This window comes from Tachysurus vachellii, chromosome 4 (assembly GCF_030014155.1).
Source record: "Tachysurus vachellii isolate PV-2020 chromosome 4, HZAU_Pvac_v1, whole genome shotgun sequence".
Lineage (NCBI taxonomy): Eukaryota > Metazoa > Chordata > Actinopteri > Siluriformes > Bagridae > Tachysurus > Tachysurus vachellii.
Window position 1 is genome coordinate 33,068,140 of NC_083463.1, and position 17,500 is coordinate 33,085,639.

The 17,500-nt window shown below is 42.7% G+C and overlaps 3 protein-coding genes across 6 annotated transcripts in view; 2 read left to right on the forward strand and 1 right to left on the reverse strand.

The window, feature by feature from the left end:
• Nucleotides 1-8,856, forward strand: part of palm3 (paralemmin 3) — a 13,532-nt gene extending 4,676 nt beyond the window's left edge. Inside the window, exons 2-8 of one of the 2 annotated variants that reach the window (XM_060869127.1) lie at nt 735-979; nt 1,284-1,335; nt 1,464-1,544; nt 2,056-2,168; nt 4,061-4,154; nt 4,913-4,943; nt 5,966-8,856. In XM_060869127.1, coding sequence (XP_060725110.1) covers nt 1,291-1,335; nt 1,464-1,544; nt 2,056-2,168; nt 4,061-4,154; nt 4,913-4,943; nt 5,966-7,410 — 1,809 coding nt within the window. In that variant the 5' untranslated portion in view covers nt 735-979; nt 1,284-1,290 and the 3' untranslated portion in view covers nt 7,411-8,856. The remainder of the gene's footprint in view (nt 1-734; nt 980-1,283; nt 1,336-1,463; nt 1,545-2,055; nt 2,169-4,060; nt 4,155-4,912; nt 4,944-5,965) is intronic. The other variant, XM_060869126.1, reaches the window with a different exon arrangement.
• A 1,734-nt stretch (nt 8,857-10,590) lies between these two features.
• Nucleotides 10,591-14,737, forward strand: misp3 (MISP family member 3). Of its 2 annotated transcripts, XM_060869105.1 has the most exons (3): nt 10,596-12,123; nt 13,098-13,174; nt 13,628-14,737. In XM_060869105.1, exons 1-3 carry the CDS (start codon nt 10,818-10,820, stop codon nt 13,712-13,714), a joined length of 1,470 nt encoding a protein of 489 aa, XP_060725088.1. In that variant the 5' UTR covers nt 10,596-10,817; the 3' UTR covers nt 13,715-14,737. The 2 variants fall into 2 exon arrangements, with proteins under 2 accessions (XP_060725089.1, XP_060725088.1); XM_060869106.1 differs by lacking the exon at nt 13,098-13,174 and having other exon boundaries at nt 10,591-12,123.
• A 765-nt stretch (nt 14,738-15,502) lies between these two features.
• The window catches only part of LOC132845076 (killer cell immunoglobulin-like receptor 3DL1), an 8,985-nt gene continuing 6,987 nt past the window's right edge, over nt 15,503-17,500 (reverse strand). For both annotated transcript variants that reach the window (XM_060869109.1, XM_060869108.1), the window contains exons 9-10: nt 17,261-17,295; nt 15,503-16,873 (exon numbers count right to left, since the gene is read on the reverse strand). In XM_060869109.1, the coding sequence (XP_060725092.1) occupies nt 16,796-16,873; nt 17,261-17,295 (113 nt within the window). In that variant the 3' untranslated portion in view covers nt 15,503-16,795. The remainder of the gene's footprint in view (nt 16,874-17,260; nt 17,296-17,500) is intronic.

The window sequence follows — 17,500 nt, forward strand, 5'->3', positions numbered from 1 at the left end:
AGAAAGAACTGGTTCTAAATTAGGCTCCGAACCTGCACTCAAACTGCCTCGGTGGAAAAGGGGCAGTGGACAGCTGATTAACAGCTGATGCACGCTTGACGACGTGGCCTGTCAGAATTAACGCAATGCTTGATTTAAGTTCGTTAATTTTAGTGAAGTTTAGTTAAGACACATTTAAGTGTAAAGTAGCATTAAGAGTGTACAGTAAAGTGTACAGAAGAGTGTACAGTAAAGTGTACAGTAAAGTGTACAGTAGAGTGTACAGTAAAGTGTACAGTAGAGTGTACAGTAAAGTGTACAGTAGAGTGTACAGTAAAGTGTACATTAGTGAGTAAGTGAACGAAAGTGTACGTACGAGACAAAATTCCTCCTGTTTACTCCTCCCTCGACCTCCGTGCGCATCTTCCGTAAAGTAAAACCAGTTTATTTTTTTAACATTCTCTTTTATTACTGTATGTTTTATACAATATTTGTCATTTATAAATACAGTACTGAACATTTTTATATTCAAAACACAAACAAAACAACTGGAGTGGAATTTTGCGAGCTGGAACGGATTAATGGGATTTCAATTCATTTAAACGCGAAAATTGTTTTGAGATACGAGCAAATTGAGATACGAGCAAAGTCACGGAACGAATTAAAGTCGTATCTCGAGGCATCACTGTATTTATTATTTATTGTTTATTTTTATTCATTTTGTTTGTTATTCATATTCATCTTTCTTTAACCAGTTCTGGATGCTGCTCCGGCTTCTTTAACTTCCTGAGGTCAGAGTTCAATGAATCAGGACAACTGGACTTTTGTCTATTTTCGATCAGAACGTTTCACTGCTCATCTGAGCTGCTTCTACAGTCTGGAGTCTCCAATCTAGAGTCCAGGTGATCTGAATCAGCTTCCAGATAACTTCACCGGATGACTGAGAATCTTCACACATTCATTAGCTACATGTAAAACTAGCTACCTGCTCCATAACCAGGTATTAATAGAACTAGCTCATTAATCTGTGGCTAGTTTGGACTGGTTGGATTTATAAAGACGATCTCAGAGAATCTCTTCAGCTTCTCACCACATTTGTGTAGTTTTATTTCTTCAGCTCTTTAGTTCCTCAGAAGTTTCTACTTGCTAAAACATTTACTGTCCAGTAGCCTCGACCTTATGAACAATGCTGATCTTAAACAGTTTTATTTCAGCACTGTATGATTGCTAGTGTTAGCAGTAAAGCTAAATGTAACCATGGTAACAACTCCTGATGATTTCCGAATATTTTACTGTTTTTAAAGGTTGAGAATGGACGAGGCAGAGAAGTACCAGCAGAGACTACAGGCAATAGCGGTGCGTACAGAAACCAGACGATCACACACCTGATTGTATGATATCACTACTAGAAAATCATTGGTTATTATGTCATTAATGTGTGTGTGTGTGTGTCTGTGTGTGTCTGTGTGTGCGCATGTGTGTAGGAGAAGAGGAGATTGCAGGAGGAGCAGGATCGAGCAAAACGGCAACTAGAAGATGAGAAACTCAGACTGCAGCAACTGAAAGTGAGACACACACATATACACACATACACACACACAGACATACACACATACACACATTTTGGGTGTGAGGTGTAATTGGGCATGCCAGGTCATGCTGAAGGGAAGAAACCTGCAGTGACAAAATACACACACATTTTTTTGTCTTTCCATTACACACACACACACACACACACACACACACACACACACATCCTTCCTGTAACTATCACATATAAAAAACAATTCTGGTAAATAATTTCTCTTTCCTGAAATATGTCATGTGTGTGTGTGTGTGTGTGTGTGAAACATTCCCATTGTTCCCACACCACAAAGGCGTTCCCTCTTCCAAAGGCTATAAACCTGACCTCAAGGCGTGTTGGTGTGTGAAATGTGTGTATGTTTGTGTGACATTTCTCTTTGTTAAATTTTGCTGGACAGGAGACAAGGAATACTTGTAGGTTAATGAATCACTAACACAAACACACACACACTACTTTTCATGTGTGTTACAACTATATTTTGTGTGTTTTAGAGGAAGTCTCTGAGGGATCAGTGGTTGCTGGAGGCACCTCCCCTTTCTCCAGACAGTGCAGGACCTCGAGCTCCTCTCTGGAGTACAGAAGCTCAGCAGATTGAAGCACAACAGTAGGATTTACACCTGTCTCACTCTCTTTCTGTCTCACTCTCTTTCTGTCTCACTCTCTTCCTGTCTCACTCTCATTCTCTCACTCTCTGTCTCACTCTCTTTCTGTCTCACTCTCTTCCTGCCTCACTCTCTTTATGTCTCACTCTCATTCTGTCTCATTCTCATTCTGTCTCACTCTTCCTGTCTCACTCTCATTCTGTCTCACTCTTCCTGTCTCACTCTCTTTCTGTCTCACTCTCTTTCTGTCTCACTCTCTTTCTGTCTCACTCTCATTCTCTCACTCTCTTTCTGTCTCACTCTCTTTCTGTCTCACTCTCTTCCTGTCTCACTCTCTTTCTGTCTCACTCTCATTCTGTCTCACTCTCATTCTGTCTCACTCTCATTCTGTCTCACTCTCTTCCTGTCTCACTCTCATTCTGTCTCACTCTCTTCCTGTCTCACTCTCATTCTCTCACTCTCTTTCTGTCTCACTCTCTTTCTGTCTCACTCTCTTCCTGTCTCACTCTCTTTCTGTCTCACTCTCATTCTGTCTCACTCTCATTCTGTCTCACTCTCTTCCTGTCTCACTCTCTTCCTGTCTCACTCTCTTTCAGTCTCACTCTCATTCTCTCACTCTCATTCTGTCTCACTCTCTTTATGTCTCACTCTCTTTCTGTCTCACTCTCTTTCTGTCTCACTCTCTTCCTGTCTCACTCTCTTCCTGTCTCACTCTCATTCTCTCACTCTCTTTCTGTCTCACTCTCTGGAAGACAGAGACTCTCTTTCTGTCTCACTCTCTTCCTGTCTCACTCTCATTCTCTCACTCTCTTCCTGTCTCACTCTCTTTCAGTCTCACTCTCATTCTCTCACTCTCATTCTGTCTCACTCTCTTTCTGTCTCACTCTCATTCTGTCTCACTCTCTTTCTGTCTCACTCTCTTCCTGTCTCACTCTCTTTCTGTCTCACTCTCTTCCTGTCTCACTCTCATTCTCTCACTCTCTTTCTGTCTCACTCTCTGGAAGACAGAGACTCTCTTTCTGTCTCACTCTCTTCCTGTCTCACTCTCATTCTCTCACTCTCTTCCTGTCTCACTCTCTTTCAGTCTCACTCTCATTCTCTCACTCTCATTCTGTCTCACTCTCTTTCTGTCTCACTCTCATTCTGTCTCACTCTCTTTCTGTCTCACTCTCTTCCTGTCTCACTCTCTTTCTGTCTCACTCTCATTCTCTCACTCTCTTTCTGTCTCACTCTCTTTCTGTCTCACTCTCTTTCTGTCTCACTCTCTTTCTGTCTCACTCTCATTCTGTCTCACTCTCATTCTGTCTCACTCTCTTTCTGTCTCACTCTCTTTCTGTCTCACTCTAACTTTCCACCACTCTAGACCTACTCTAACTCCTAAAGCCAAACCGTACACAAACCGTACACCTCAGAGGCTCCGCCCACAAGCCCTCAGTCTTTCCTTTTGAACACTTGTTTGGTCAAAAGCATAAAAATCACAATCTGACTCGCAGCACGATGAATGTTGTTTAAAACGTTTAATGTGGAGTAAACAAGATGTTTCCTGTTTGTTGGTCTGTAAAAGGAGTGATTTTGTAACACACAACAACAACAAACAAGGACACAAACAGATCGAGTCTCTGCAGAACACACAATCTAATCAAGGTCTAAACACAGTACAGGTGACACAGTAGAGTAACAACCAATGACAGGACAAGGGGGTGGAGACGAGAACAGACTGGATGATTGGACTGTCAGTCATCAGACCTAGACATTAAATACTGAACTCTAAATCCAAACCTCACACTTCTCCCTTTCTGAAATCTTTGGACATTTAAAAATGGGTGGTGTGTGAAACCTATGTGTCCATGCATATGAGTGTGTGTGTGTGTGTGTGTGTGTGTGTGTGTGTCAGGTTGCAGAGTGAGATCATAGATAAAACATACAAGCATAAGGAAGACAGCTCAACTTCAGCCCAGTCACACACAGATCTCCATGGCAACAGCGAGGTGAGAGCCGCACACACACACACACACACACACACACACACACACACACACACACCCTGTGCTGGATCATGAAACACACACCACTGTGTCACTGTATCTCCTCTGGCACTGAGCTCCTGGTGCAGTGCATTGTGGGTAATGCTGCTCCCCCTGCTGTCAGCTCTGTGGAAGTGTATGGTGTGTGTGCAGTAAAGTCACACAAACTGTGTATATAATGTGTGTCCCATAACAGTGCTCAGTGATTTATTCCTCTACACTACAGCAGCTTTCCAACAAAACACATTACAGAACATTATACTTTTTATCCCATTATAGTTGTGTTCTATGACGTGATAGTTTGTGTTCTTACGTTAGTGTAAAAGTGTTCCTAAAGATTCACTCCAGGGTTCTGAAGGTAAATCAGTTCTCTTCTCTCACTGTGTTTAAGTCTGTAAGTGAAAGTCATCTAAGGCATGATGGAGATAATACTGGAACACAGCCAGGCCTTATTATGTCTTATCAACAGGAAGGTGTTGGAGTCATTAGAACATGTTCACACCAAAGTCTGCTTCATTTTACATCTCTCTCTCTCTCTCTCTCTCTCTCTCTCTCTCTCTCTCTCTCTCTCTGTCTCTCTCACTGTCTCTCTCACTGTCTCTCTCTCTCTCTCTCTCTCTGTCTCACTCTCTCTCTCTCTTTCTCTCTCTCTCTCTCTCTCTCTGTCTCTCTCTCTCTGTCTCACTCTCTCTTTCTCTCTCTCTCTCTCTCTCCCCCCACAGAAAGTAAATGCTGTGACACCACATCCATCAGGTGAGATTCCTCAGTTCACTTGGACTCTCTCCCTCTCTCTCTCTCCCTCTCTCTCTCTCTCTCTCTCTCTCTCTCTCTCTCTCTCTCTCTCACATTTGCTGTCTCTCTCTCTCTGTCTCTGTCTCTGTCTCTCTCTCTCTCTCTCTCTCTCTCTCTCTCTCTCTGTCTGTCTCTCTCTCTCTGTCTCTCTGTCTGTCTGTCTGTCTCTCTCTCTCTCTCTCTCTCTCTCACACATTCGCTGTCTCTCTCTCTCTCTCTCTCTCTCTCTCTCTCTCTCTCTCTCTCTCTCTCTCTCTCTCTCTCTCTGTCTGTCTGTCTCTCTCTCTCTCTCTCTGTCTGTCTGTCTCTCTCTCTCACTCCCTCTCTCTCTCCCCTCTCTCTCTGTCTCACTCCCTCCCCCCTCTCTCCCTCTCATTCTGTCTCTCCCCCCTCCCTCTCCCCCCTCCCATCCTGAATTCCCTGTTAATAAATATTTTAAAAAGGAAAATAACTCCTTTGACATTAATACTTTAGAACTGCTGTTTAAACTTCTTACTTATAAATGAAAAAAGAAATTATTTCAACACTTCTCTCTTTTTTCTCGTTAAATCTCTCTGTCCTGTATTTGTCCAGCTTCTCCTTTCTCCTTTCTTCAGTTGGTAAGACATGTTTACTGCCTCATTACCCACTCACTACATCTACACTACACTCTAACTCTGTCTCTGCTCCTGCTTTACTTCTGCTGCGTGTCCTAGATCAGACCCTGCTCACTACATAGTGCACTAGTTTCACTACAAGTCACGCTGTATAGAACAGAGGCGTCCGATCTTATCCAGAAAGGGCCGGTATGGTGCAGGTTTTCATTCCAACCAAGCAGAAGCCACACCAAGGTCTACTAATAACCAAGAACAACTGAGCCGTTGTGGCTTCTGCTTGATTTGTATAAAAACCTGCACCCACACCGGCCCTTTGTGGATCAGATTGGACACCTTGGTATAGAATATTAGGACACGCCCATGACTGATCTGATCTCTGCTCTACAGGAAGTTCAGTGAACGGAGAGGAGAAAAGCACAGACCCTTCTTATGACAAGTCTCTCACCAATGGCACTGCACGAGATGAGAAATCCAACAGTGCTCCTCTTCAGCATGTTAATGACATCACCAAGGGGGAGGAGACTCTTTTATTCCTGGGTTATACGGAGGCGGAGCCTGGGCAGGGTTTGTGTAATGATGATGATGATGTCAGTGCAGTCATTCGTGCAGAGAGAGTGATCATCACAGAGGAGGGAGTGGAAGTGACCCAGGACACGGAAGCAGAGGAGGAGAAAGTGGAAGAGGAAGGAAGAGAAGAGGAAGAAATAATAAAGCAAGAGGAAAAAAGAGAGGAGGAAATAGAGGAAGAACTAGAGAAGGAAAGAGAGGAAGGAAGAGAAGAGGAAGAAATAATAAAGCAAGAGGAAAAAAGAGGGGAGGAAATAAAGGAAGAACTAGAGAAGGAAAGAGAGGAAGGAAGAGAAGAGGAAGAAATAATAAAGCAAGAGGAAAAAAGAGAGGAGGAAATAGAGGAAGAACTAGAGAAGGAAAGAGAGGAAGGAAGAGAAGAGGAAGAAATAATAAAGCAAGAGGAAAAAAGAGGGGAGGAAATAAAGGAAGAACTAGAGAAGGAAAGAGAGGAAGGAAGAGAAGAGGAAGAAATAATAAAGCAAGAGGAAAAAAGAGAGGAGGAAATAGAGGAAGAACTAGAGAAGGAAAGAGAGGAAGGAAGAGAAGAGGAAGAAATAATAAAGCAAGAGGAAAAAAGAGAGGAGGAAATAGAGGAAGAACTAGAGAAGGAAAGAGAGGAAGGAAGAGAAGAGGCAGAAAGAATAAAGCAAGAGGAAAAAAGAGGGGAGAAAATAGAGGAAGAACTAGAGAAAGAAAGAGAGGAAGGAAGAGAGACAGAAAGAGAGGAGGATGTTTTGCAGAATAATCTAGAAATGCCCAGTGAGGCTGGTGAAGTTACTGAGTTTGAGGAAGGTCTCAGAAATAACAACAGAGAAATGAACGCAAATGTTGAACCATCAAACGAAGACACAAAAGAAAGAAAAATCTCACACACTGATGAAGAAACGATTGCAGGCCCTGAAACAAAATCAGTCACAGACTCAGATTTAATCACAGATTTGATATCAGATGCAGATCCAGCAGCAATTATTGAACAGGAAACAGCAGCAGCTGAAGCACCAGGGGGCGCCGTTCAAATACCCTCTGACTCTACCACACTGTCTGCTTCAGCCCCGAATCCTAACGGTGCCCAGAAATCTCCAGATCCCGCTTCGTCCCCCACAAACGCCGCAGCACAGTTCCAGGAAATACCACTGGGTGGAGCTACGGTAGAAGAGGAGCCGCTATTGGCCACGAAAGTGGGACCGCTGACAGAAGCAACTAACCCAACGCCGGCCGAGGGGGCAAAGACTAAAACCTGCCAGTGCTGTACAGTCATGTGATCATGATCACTAACCCTAACCCAGTCATGTGATCACGATCACTAACCCTAACCCAGTCATGTGATCACGATCACTAACCCTAACCCAGTCATGTGATCATGATCACTAACCCTAACCCAGTCATGTGATCACGATCACTAACCCTAACCCAGTCATGTGATCACGATCACTAACCCAGTCATGTGATCACGATCACTAACCCTAACCCAGTCATGTGATCATGATCACTAACCCTAACCCAGTCATGTGATCATGATCACTAATCCTAACCCAGTCATGTGATCACGATCACTAACCCAGTCATGTGATCACGATCACTAACCCTAACCCAGTCATGTGATCATGATCACTAACCCTAACCCAGTCATGTGATCACGATCACTAATCCTAACCCAGTCATGTGATCACGATCACTAACCCTAACCCAGTCATGTGATCATGATCACTAACCCTAACCCAGTCATGTGATCATGATCACTAACCCTAACCCAGTCATGTGATCATGATCACTAACCCTAACCCAGTCATGTGATCACGATCACTAACCTTAACCCAGTCATGTGATCACGATCATGTGACTTCCACAGTCCTGCAGCCAGACGCTTCAGCTGAATATCTGATCACAAAGCCGGTCTTTAACCTGACACCGAGACACGGACTGACCTTAGATCAGAACTATCACAGTGACGCTGTTCACCATCACCGGCCAATCAGACAAAAACAGGAAGTACTACATCCATGAACTAACACATTTCCTTCATTTGCTTTGAGCAATATCTGTCATTTTTAAAACTCTTTAAATTATCAGCACTTTACAATGAAATGATCTCTTACTTGTGTGTTTATTTCATGCGCTTGGTGTGTGTGGGGTTTTGTTTTAGTGGTGAAATGTAAGGAAGCAGCTGCAAATTTTATGTGAAAGATAATAAAGTTACATTAGCTTCAGTTTTAAATGTTTGGTGCTGCAGCTTGTAAAAGCTTTCAGTTTGATCAGACAGCTGAGGAGTCTGATCTAAAAAGCTCATCGTAATCTGTTTATTTCTGTAACAAACGTTTGGACAGAATTACAGCAGTTGTGTTTAAGGCAGATCCACTACATCTTATATGGATGTAAGTTTCTCTACGGCTGCAGTTCTCCAGCTCCAGCACGCCACCTGCTGGTCATCTCCAGGCCCAACGTGTAACATGTACATACTCTTACTAAGCCATAAAGCCATATTTATAGATTTATATATATATTTTTTTTTCCTCAGCTGATTTTTAGCCATTACATTCTTTCAATGTTCAGATTGCTAACAGATTACTGAACGTTTCTGAACATTAAATATTTTGTTATCTACTTCATCTCAGTTGTATTTTTAATGTTATTCTTTATAATGTCACCATGTCTTTGGGATTTTCTGATATTTCCTGATATCATAGTTGAATAAATATATAATCCATTAATTGTTGTCAACCTTCATTAAGTTGATAAAAGTTATTATGTAAGAAGTTAAATTCATATGTAGGTATGTTAAAGGGGGGCACGTTCTCCTCACACCTCCAGGGTCGGGGTTCGATTCCCACCTCCACCTTGTGTGTGTGGAGTTTGCATGTTCTCCCCGTGCCTCGGGGGTTTCCTCCGGGTACTCCGGTTTCCTCCCCCGGTCCAAAGACATGCATGGTAGGTTGATTGGCATCTCTGGAAAATTGTCCGTAGTGTGTGATTGTGTGAGTGAATGAGTGTGTGTGTGTGTGCCCTGCGATGGGTTGGCACTCCGTCCAGGGTGTATCCTGCCTTGATGCCCGATGACGCCTGAGATAGGCACAGGCTCCCCGTGACCCGAGGTAGTTCGGATAAGCGGTAGAAGATGAATGAATGAATGAATGAATGAATGATATGTTAATACAGAACCTCAGAACACACACACACAGATCAGTGTTCATCAGTCCAGCATCAGCATCAGCTGTCATTATGAATGAAATTCCTCCTGATTTCAGACAATTACACTGTGGATGTGGGGAAAGTTCTAAAGTTCTCTTGTTTCAGTACAAAGTTATATAAATTCATAACATTTTTCAACATGATTATATGACACGATAAGATGAGACCATAGTTAAGTTTTCTATTCTAATTGTGCATCAGACAGTAAACAGGAAGTAACTGCAGGTAGGAACTGAACTGTGAAGAAGAACAAGAGAAACCTTGGACCACACACTCTGTAGGATCAGACTAAGGAATCAATCCAGCTGATGGTTTTACATTCAGTTCTTTACAATGTTACATCTAATTTGTGTAGAATTATATATAGCAATATGTCAGTGTGGGCGTGTCTGTAAGGGCGTGTCAGTGTGGGCGTGTCAGTGTGGGCGTGTCTGTAAGGACGTGTCAGTGTAGGCGTGTCTGTAAGGACGTGTCTGTAAGGACGTGTCAGTGTGGGCGTGTCAGTGTGGGCGTGTCTGTAAGGACGTGTCAGTGTGGGCGTGTCTGTAAGGACGTGTCAGTGTAGGCGTGTCTGTAAGGACGTGTCAGTGTGGGCGTGTCTGTAAGGACGTGTCAGTGTGGGCGTGTCTGTAAGGGCGTGTCAGTGTGGGCGTGTCAGTGTGGGCGTGTCTGTAAGGACGTGTCAGTGTAGGCGTGTCAGTGTGGGCGTGTCTGTAAGGACGTGTCAGTGTGGGCGTGTCAGTGTGGGCGTGCCAATGAGGACGTGTTAACAGAAACTGTCTATCATTAGAGGTTTATAGAAATGTGTGTTTCATACACTGAACAAAATTCAGGACTAGCAGTGGCCTGTGGATGGAAGGTGATAGTGGATCCGGAAGCGACCAAATCTCAGACTGCAGCGATGACATGTTCAAGCCAAAAGAGGGCGCTGTGAGGTCACAAATGGATCTTACAGGCATACAATAGAACATCACATGTGGTCCAAAATAGTGGTTTAAAGCTAAAGGCATGTGGAGTGATGGACATCATGTGTCACAAACAGACCGATTTTTCTGTCACAAATAGCATTTGTTTAAATGCTAAAGCGGGAAGTGGGCGGGGTTACAAACATCAAACACATCCATCATTACTGAACCAAAAACCTGAATCTCTTGAGGGGCTCCATCATGTTCCTGTCAGAAGATGAGGATAAAAGGGTAAACAACTGATGTGACCAGCAGGAGGCACCTGAGACTCCTGATCCGGCTCAGAATAAGGAAGTGCAACAGGTGTGCAAATCAGCTCCTCCCTTAGAAACTGTTGCCAATGAAACAGCCAATGAAGATCCTGGAAACCCGAGCTGCAGTTCTTTTATGGTCAGTGAGCGTTTGATGATAGAAGCAGCAGGGTGGAGCGAGGCAGAGAGTGAAGAGAGGACGAAGTACAGATCAGACAAGAAACACAGAGTCACGCTGAAGATCTAAGGAGAGAACTGAGAAGAAACATGAACCTGGATCAGTATGATGACAACCAAAGTGACAGCGGCGTGTCTGCTGATTTCTCCCTGAACAGCATGTCAGATAACGAGACGCCAATAGAGAGGGAGATACGACTCGGCTTTGAGCGTGAGCAGAGCCTTCGCCGCTCACGAGGCCTGGACGAGACCAGAGAGTTCATTGAGATCCCGCTCAGAAAGTCCATCCTCTCTCAGGATCTCCCAGACAAATCACTGAAAGATCACAGCAAGGAACGGCAGTTCGCAGGGAAGAAGATGCAGCATGAGATTCATGCTGAATCTGAGAGAGAGAAGGTGCTGGTCAAGCTCGGTAGACTGCCTGGATTTTATGACAAAGGTACCATGAGACAACTTCAGGATAAAAAGCTTCTCTTTGAAGCATTCCAGGAATCCAGAGATCTCCAAATCTCCAGCAGTGGAAATCAGGAACCCTTAAAAAGCTTGGAGATGCACGTAAAGACCAATTCCTCATTCCAGCCCACTGAAGCTTTACCCAAGGATCTTCAGCACTCAAGAAACCATGATAATAAAACATTCAGAACTGTCCAGGATCTGAAGAATGAGGGAACATCCTGTGTTTCATCCTGTAAGATCCTAAATGGTAGAAATCAGGACTGCTCATCTAAGGAACACACAAAACACACAGGGTTAGATTCTCCTCCACTTTTCCCATCTTTGAAAGAGAAGAAGCTCCTGTTTGAATCCCTCCAGGACATTGAGGTTTCTCAGAAGAAAAGCTTGGACGTATTTTTTCAGAACCAAAATTCTGGATTAAAAACCATTCAGGAACCCAAAGATCTCCAGATCAAAAGAAATCAGAATGACAAGATGATGGAAATTTCTAAAGAAACAGCAAGCAACCTGAAAATGCAGAACCCAAAACAGTGTGGTCCAGGGTTCTCAGAAGCTGTGGAACGGCAGGTGATAATCCTTGAGAAGAATCCTACAGTGATTTTAGACACAAACAGACAGGTTTACAAACCAGTGTCTAAGACGGACGTAGGAACCATCAGATCGTCACATGAGGAATGTCATCACAACTCAAAAGTCCAAGACCTGATGGCTAATGGTGAAGAACAGAAGGAGAACCCATTCTTCAAACTGAGATCGTCACTGTCCCGACTCCCGGACATGCAGAAGGACATTCAAGAAACAAAAAAGCGGGAGGAAGAACTTTGCAAACAGAGGATGTGTCTCTATGGCAACAGGTCAAAGATCACAGTGATACCGAGCAGAACCAGACCAACACACAGCAACACAAACACACTGGAACAGAATCTGAACATCTCATCAGGTATGTGTGTGTGTGTGTGTGTGTGTGTGTGTGTGTGTCTGTGTGTGTGTGTGTGTGTGTGTGTGTGTATGGACAGGACATAGGATGCACAGGGTGTGAAGTGCAGTAGATATAGTGCTCTGTGTGTATTTAATGTGTGTGGGTGTGAAAATACGTATGAGTTTGTGTGTGTGTGTGTGTGTGTGTACATGTGTACGTGTGTATATGAGCATGTTTTAATCCTGTAACATTATATTAATAAGAATTTATTAAACGCAGGATTTATAATCTTCTTTTTGAGGAGATGTTTCAGTGAAATGTAGTTTACTGTACAGATCTTCAGTCTGATAGAGAAGTGAGATGCAGTAAATGAACAACAAACAGAAATCACACACCGGTTAGTGATGTCACTGGAGCTACAGAGTGAAACGGAATACCTCTGCAGAGTAAACAGATTTGCCCCCTCGGGGTGTTGTACTCCTTCACTGGCACCTTATTATTGATTATTTTAATAAAACTGTACTGATGAGTAAGAGCAGAACATCAGGCTGGAATCTGCTCACTGATACACGTTCAGTTCCTTCAACCAGAATGTATTAGAAATCAACTCACATCAATTCTGACGTTCATACAAGTGCTTTTTCTTTTAAAATATTTATATTTACTGAACATTTCTTTTGGCTTATTTCTTTGCTTGATTGTTTTCCCCGAACACAGCACAGACAGACCAACACAGAGCAGACGATGGTTCTGTCTTCTGGGTTTTTAGCTCCAGCAACATGGAGGTTATTTTGTAAGAGAATCTAATCAATGTTGGTGTGAAGAACAGCAGAGTTCACTTTCAGACAAGAACACATGAGAGAATGCAGCATCAGAGTTTAAACATAAAACACAGCTTCAAGTTCCCAGAAACAGCATGAGTAATTATTGTGTGTGTGTGTGTGTGTGTGTGTGTGTGTATGTTTGTGTGTGTGTGTGTGTGTATGTGTTTTCAGTTAGTTCATCATTTGGGAAGTTGGATCTAACATGGCCACCTCCTTCTCTACAGAACAGACACAAAACACAGCCTGAGGTACATAACTCTGTGTGTGTGTGTGTGTGTGTGTGTGTGTGTCTGATAAGAATGTAACAGATATGTCATATATGTTGTACCTTATTTAGTTCTGTATAACTAACATACACAGGCAGCTAGTTGTTATTCATCCATTGAACGTTTCCAGTTGGAGATCAGCAGTTTATCACCTCAAACCTCTTAAACTGTAGGAGTTAATAAAGTTTATCACAACAGAGTTTCACAAACACACTACTGCTCTTAAAGTACACAGAGCTCTTTAAAACATCGACTGAGCAAATCTGAACAAACCTAGCGCTGATCTAACAGAACCTTGAGGAATCTCTCTCCTGAGTCCCAGCTACATCATAAACTCAGCTTCATTCTCCACTGGATCAGAGGTTCAAAGGCAAGCAACAGCAAATAATAAGAGAAACGCTAACACACATTTTATGTATTTACTTTTCCCCACAGGTAAAGGAACAGAGACCGACGAACCTGTTAGTCCAGCGCTGGGAATCAGGTCTGATCAACGGACACAGCAACGACCATCGCAACTGACCACAGAGCAAACACACACCTTCTGAAGACCAGAGAGAACATCAGTCTTTACTTTAAACACCTGCTAAGACTGTTAAACACCAATGCTAATCAGATCACACACACACACACACACACACACACACACACACACACACACACACAGACTCTCATTCACAAAAACAAAAATAGTGTTTATTTCAGTCTTTAATTCAGTTATTATTTAACTGCTAACATGCTAAGCTTTAATGAGAGCAGTGCTATGCTAACTAGCCTGTTTCATTATTGAATCTTTAAGGGATGTTTTTTTTCTGCTTCCAGTGTTGATCTAGTTTATAGACTGAAATCTAAAATGTCAGTCATCTATTTAGAAAAGCTATTCAGATATTTTAGTTTAGTTATTCCTCAGACAGGACGTCAGATTAGCACTAGCCAGTTAGCTCTATTATATTTCACCAGAGCGAGATCCTTGTTATTTATTGTCAGAAAGCTAGTTTTAGATAGTTTTAGCAAACATTTTCTACTTTTTTATTGATTAAAAACACTTTTAAACTCACTTCACTGTGCTACAGTGTGGGGTGTGAGTGTGAAATGTGTGTAAATCACCACGACCTTTGCTGAGAAAAAGAAGGTGTCTTTACTTTACAATTGTTTGGCTAGTTTCAGTGTCTGTGAGGTTTCTGAGATGTAGACTGTACACTTGTAAAAACTGTGTAATGAGGTTAAACTCCAACACAGTCAGGTATCAGACTCCAACCCTAACCCTAGTCTCCACCTCATATGGTTGGAGGCTATGTCATTATTAATGTCATCAAGAACTCTGGTCATGAGCCGTCTAAATATTTCACAAGATGTTCTCTGAGTCACTTCGCTGAATCATACAGTGAAACAGAAGGAAGAAAAGAATAAAAGCAGGGCTTTGTTACCACCTGCTAGTGGATATTTCACAGGCAAATCCTGAGAGATCTCACACACACACACACACACACACACACACACACACACACACACACACACACACACACACACACACACACACACACACAGCCGAGTCCTGAACGTATCATGTGTGTTCAGGGCGTGAGACAGACATTCCTTCAGCACACAGATATGAGGACACGCCCACTTGTCACTCAATTTAACCTTCACCATGCAGGACACGCCCACTCAGGGCTTTGTTCCATCATCACAGCTCAGGACACGCCCACTCAGGGCTTTGTTCCATCATCACAGCTCAGGACACGCCCACTCAGCACTCAGTTTCAGTCTAACAGCTTTAAAGTCAAATCTTGAGCCTCACCTTATCCCTCACATTCAGACCTTTATTCACATACAAAGGACAAATTCCTTTAATGACTCATAACTGTACACATGAATGACGTCTGTTCTGAATTTCAAGCCAAAAATGTCTTTTATCAGTTGAGTGTTTATGCCTGTTTGTAGAACAGATTTAATCACAGTGATTATTAAATCCTATTCTAATGTACTAACATCAACTAATGAGGATCAATTTAACCAGAATACAAAGAACCTGATTAACTACACTTAACTAACTAAGCCAAACCAGGTTAACTAATTCTCCTGGTGTTTTGACAGACACCTGAAGATGATGTTTGACGTCATTAGTGTGTATAAAATCAGCCTCAGAGTGTCTCCACACATCGAACTCTTAATTCTCATAAAGAACTTAACCTGAAACTCTGGAGGAACAGACCATGAGGAGAAAAGGGGGGCGTGAGGGCACTGACCTACCTGTACAACACACACTCCAAACACAAACTAAACACACACACACACAATAAATACCGGTGTGTCAATATTAAAGTATTTAATGCCCTTTATAATGGATTGTACAGTTTGTTGACTTACTCAAGCTTTAACTAGACATGTGAAAAAAGTGTACAAGTGTCTAATACACACCTCTCTTCAACATGGAGACAGTAAAAGATGTATTGGAACACAGCCACAGACAGACAGACAGAGAGTCAGACAGACAGACAGACAGACAGACGTGTAATTTCTGTTCAGTGGCATTAACAGTCTGTTATTTTGCATTTCTCACAGTGAGCTACAGTCAGTAATGAACACCTGCAGACTGACCTGAGATGTAAACATTTATGACAGCTCATGAACATTTAACACTCTACAGTTTGTGTGTGTGTGTGTGAAAGAGAGAGTGTGTGTGTGTGTGTGAGAGAGAGAGTGTGTGTTTGTATTCATCTATAAAATATTAATAATGCATTCATTTATTTTTAAAGGACATAATTAACATAAGCATTTTAAATACAAAGAAACACAATGCAAATCATGCAAATGCTACAGAGAGAGAGAGTGAGAGAGAGAGAGAAATAAAGGAGAAAAAGAATGAATGAATGAGGCATGTAAGAAAAACAAATTATAGATTGAAAGGAAATAATGAGATGAGGAAAGAGGAAAACATGAGTAAATAAGGAAGAGTGATGAAGGTTGTGTAATGAAAGGATGATGAAGAAAGAATAAAAAGAAAGTTATAATAATGACTTTTCCCTTTGTGTCAGAAAGAAACGACAGCAACTACACGCAAAACCCAGCCATGTCATCTGCATGCTCCGCCCACTCGGGTGTGTACCTGTCTCTGTGTGTGACGCTCTCACTACACAATGTGGCTGAGGGACACAAAGAAAGACAGGCAGAGAGTGAGACAGAGAGACAGGCAGAGAGTGAGACAGACAGAGAGACAGACAGAGAGTGAGACAGAGAGACAGACAGAGAGTGAGACAGAGAGTGAGACAGAGAGTGAGACAGGCAGAGAGTGAGACAGACAGAGAGTGAGACAGAGAGACAGACAGAGAGTGAGGCAGAGAGTGAGACAGACAGAGAGTGAGACAGAGAGACAGACAGAGACAGACAGAGAGTGAGACAGAGAGTGAGACAGAGAGACAGACAGAGACAGACAGAGAGACAGACAGAGAGTGAGACAGAGAGACAGGCAGAGAGTGAGACAGACAGAGAGACAGACAGAGAGTGAGACAGACAGAGAGTGAGACAGAGAGACAGACAGAGAGTGAGACAGAGAGACAGACAGAGACAGACAGAGAGACAGACAGAGAGTGAGACAGAGAGTCAGTAGGCAGGTGGGTGAGTGAATGTGCTGAGTGGACAGTCGTAGATGGGCTCTGACTCTGCTGCTGCTTCATCTTCCTGTAAATCAGGAAATTGTACAAACACTCGTTACACTTACAATGAATTCCAGTTTATTCATCATGAATGAATCTTAAAGGCGCAGAAATGTATTTACATAATACAGAAAATATATGTTACTGTCATAGTGTATGGGCTGAAGGGAGTAGGGAGTAGGGTGTAGGGTGTAGGGAGTAGGGTTTAGGGTGTAGGGAGTAGGGAGTAGGGTTTTGGGTGTAGGGAGTAGGGTTTAGGGTGTAAGGTGTAGGGAGTAGGGTGTAAGGTTTAGGGTGTAGGGAGTAGGGTTTAGGGTGTAGGGAGTAAGGTTAAGGGTTTAGGGTGTAGGTTGAATTAAAAGAGACAGCAATGAAGTATAGATGTTTTAATTTGGACAATGTTGAAGGTTACCTTGGAGCCAGTGCTGACTCTCTGTAGTGTGAGATCTGAGAAACACACAAAGTCACACAACATGAAGACCAACATAACAACACACACTATGTTCTCTACACAGAAATCTCAACAGAAGTAGCTCCCTAAGTAGCCAGCATGTTTAGGGTAGTTCCCTGGATCTGATCATGTTTAGGCAGCACTAACAAACGTGTGAGAGTCTGAACACAGCTGCTTTACTGAGGTTTTCATCCCCGTCAT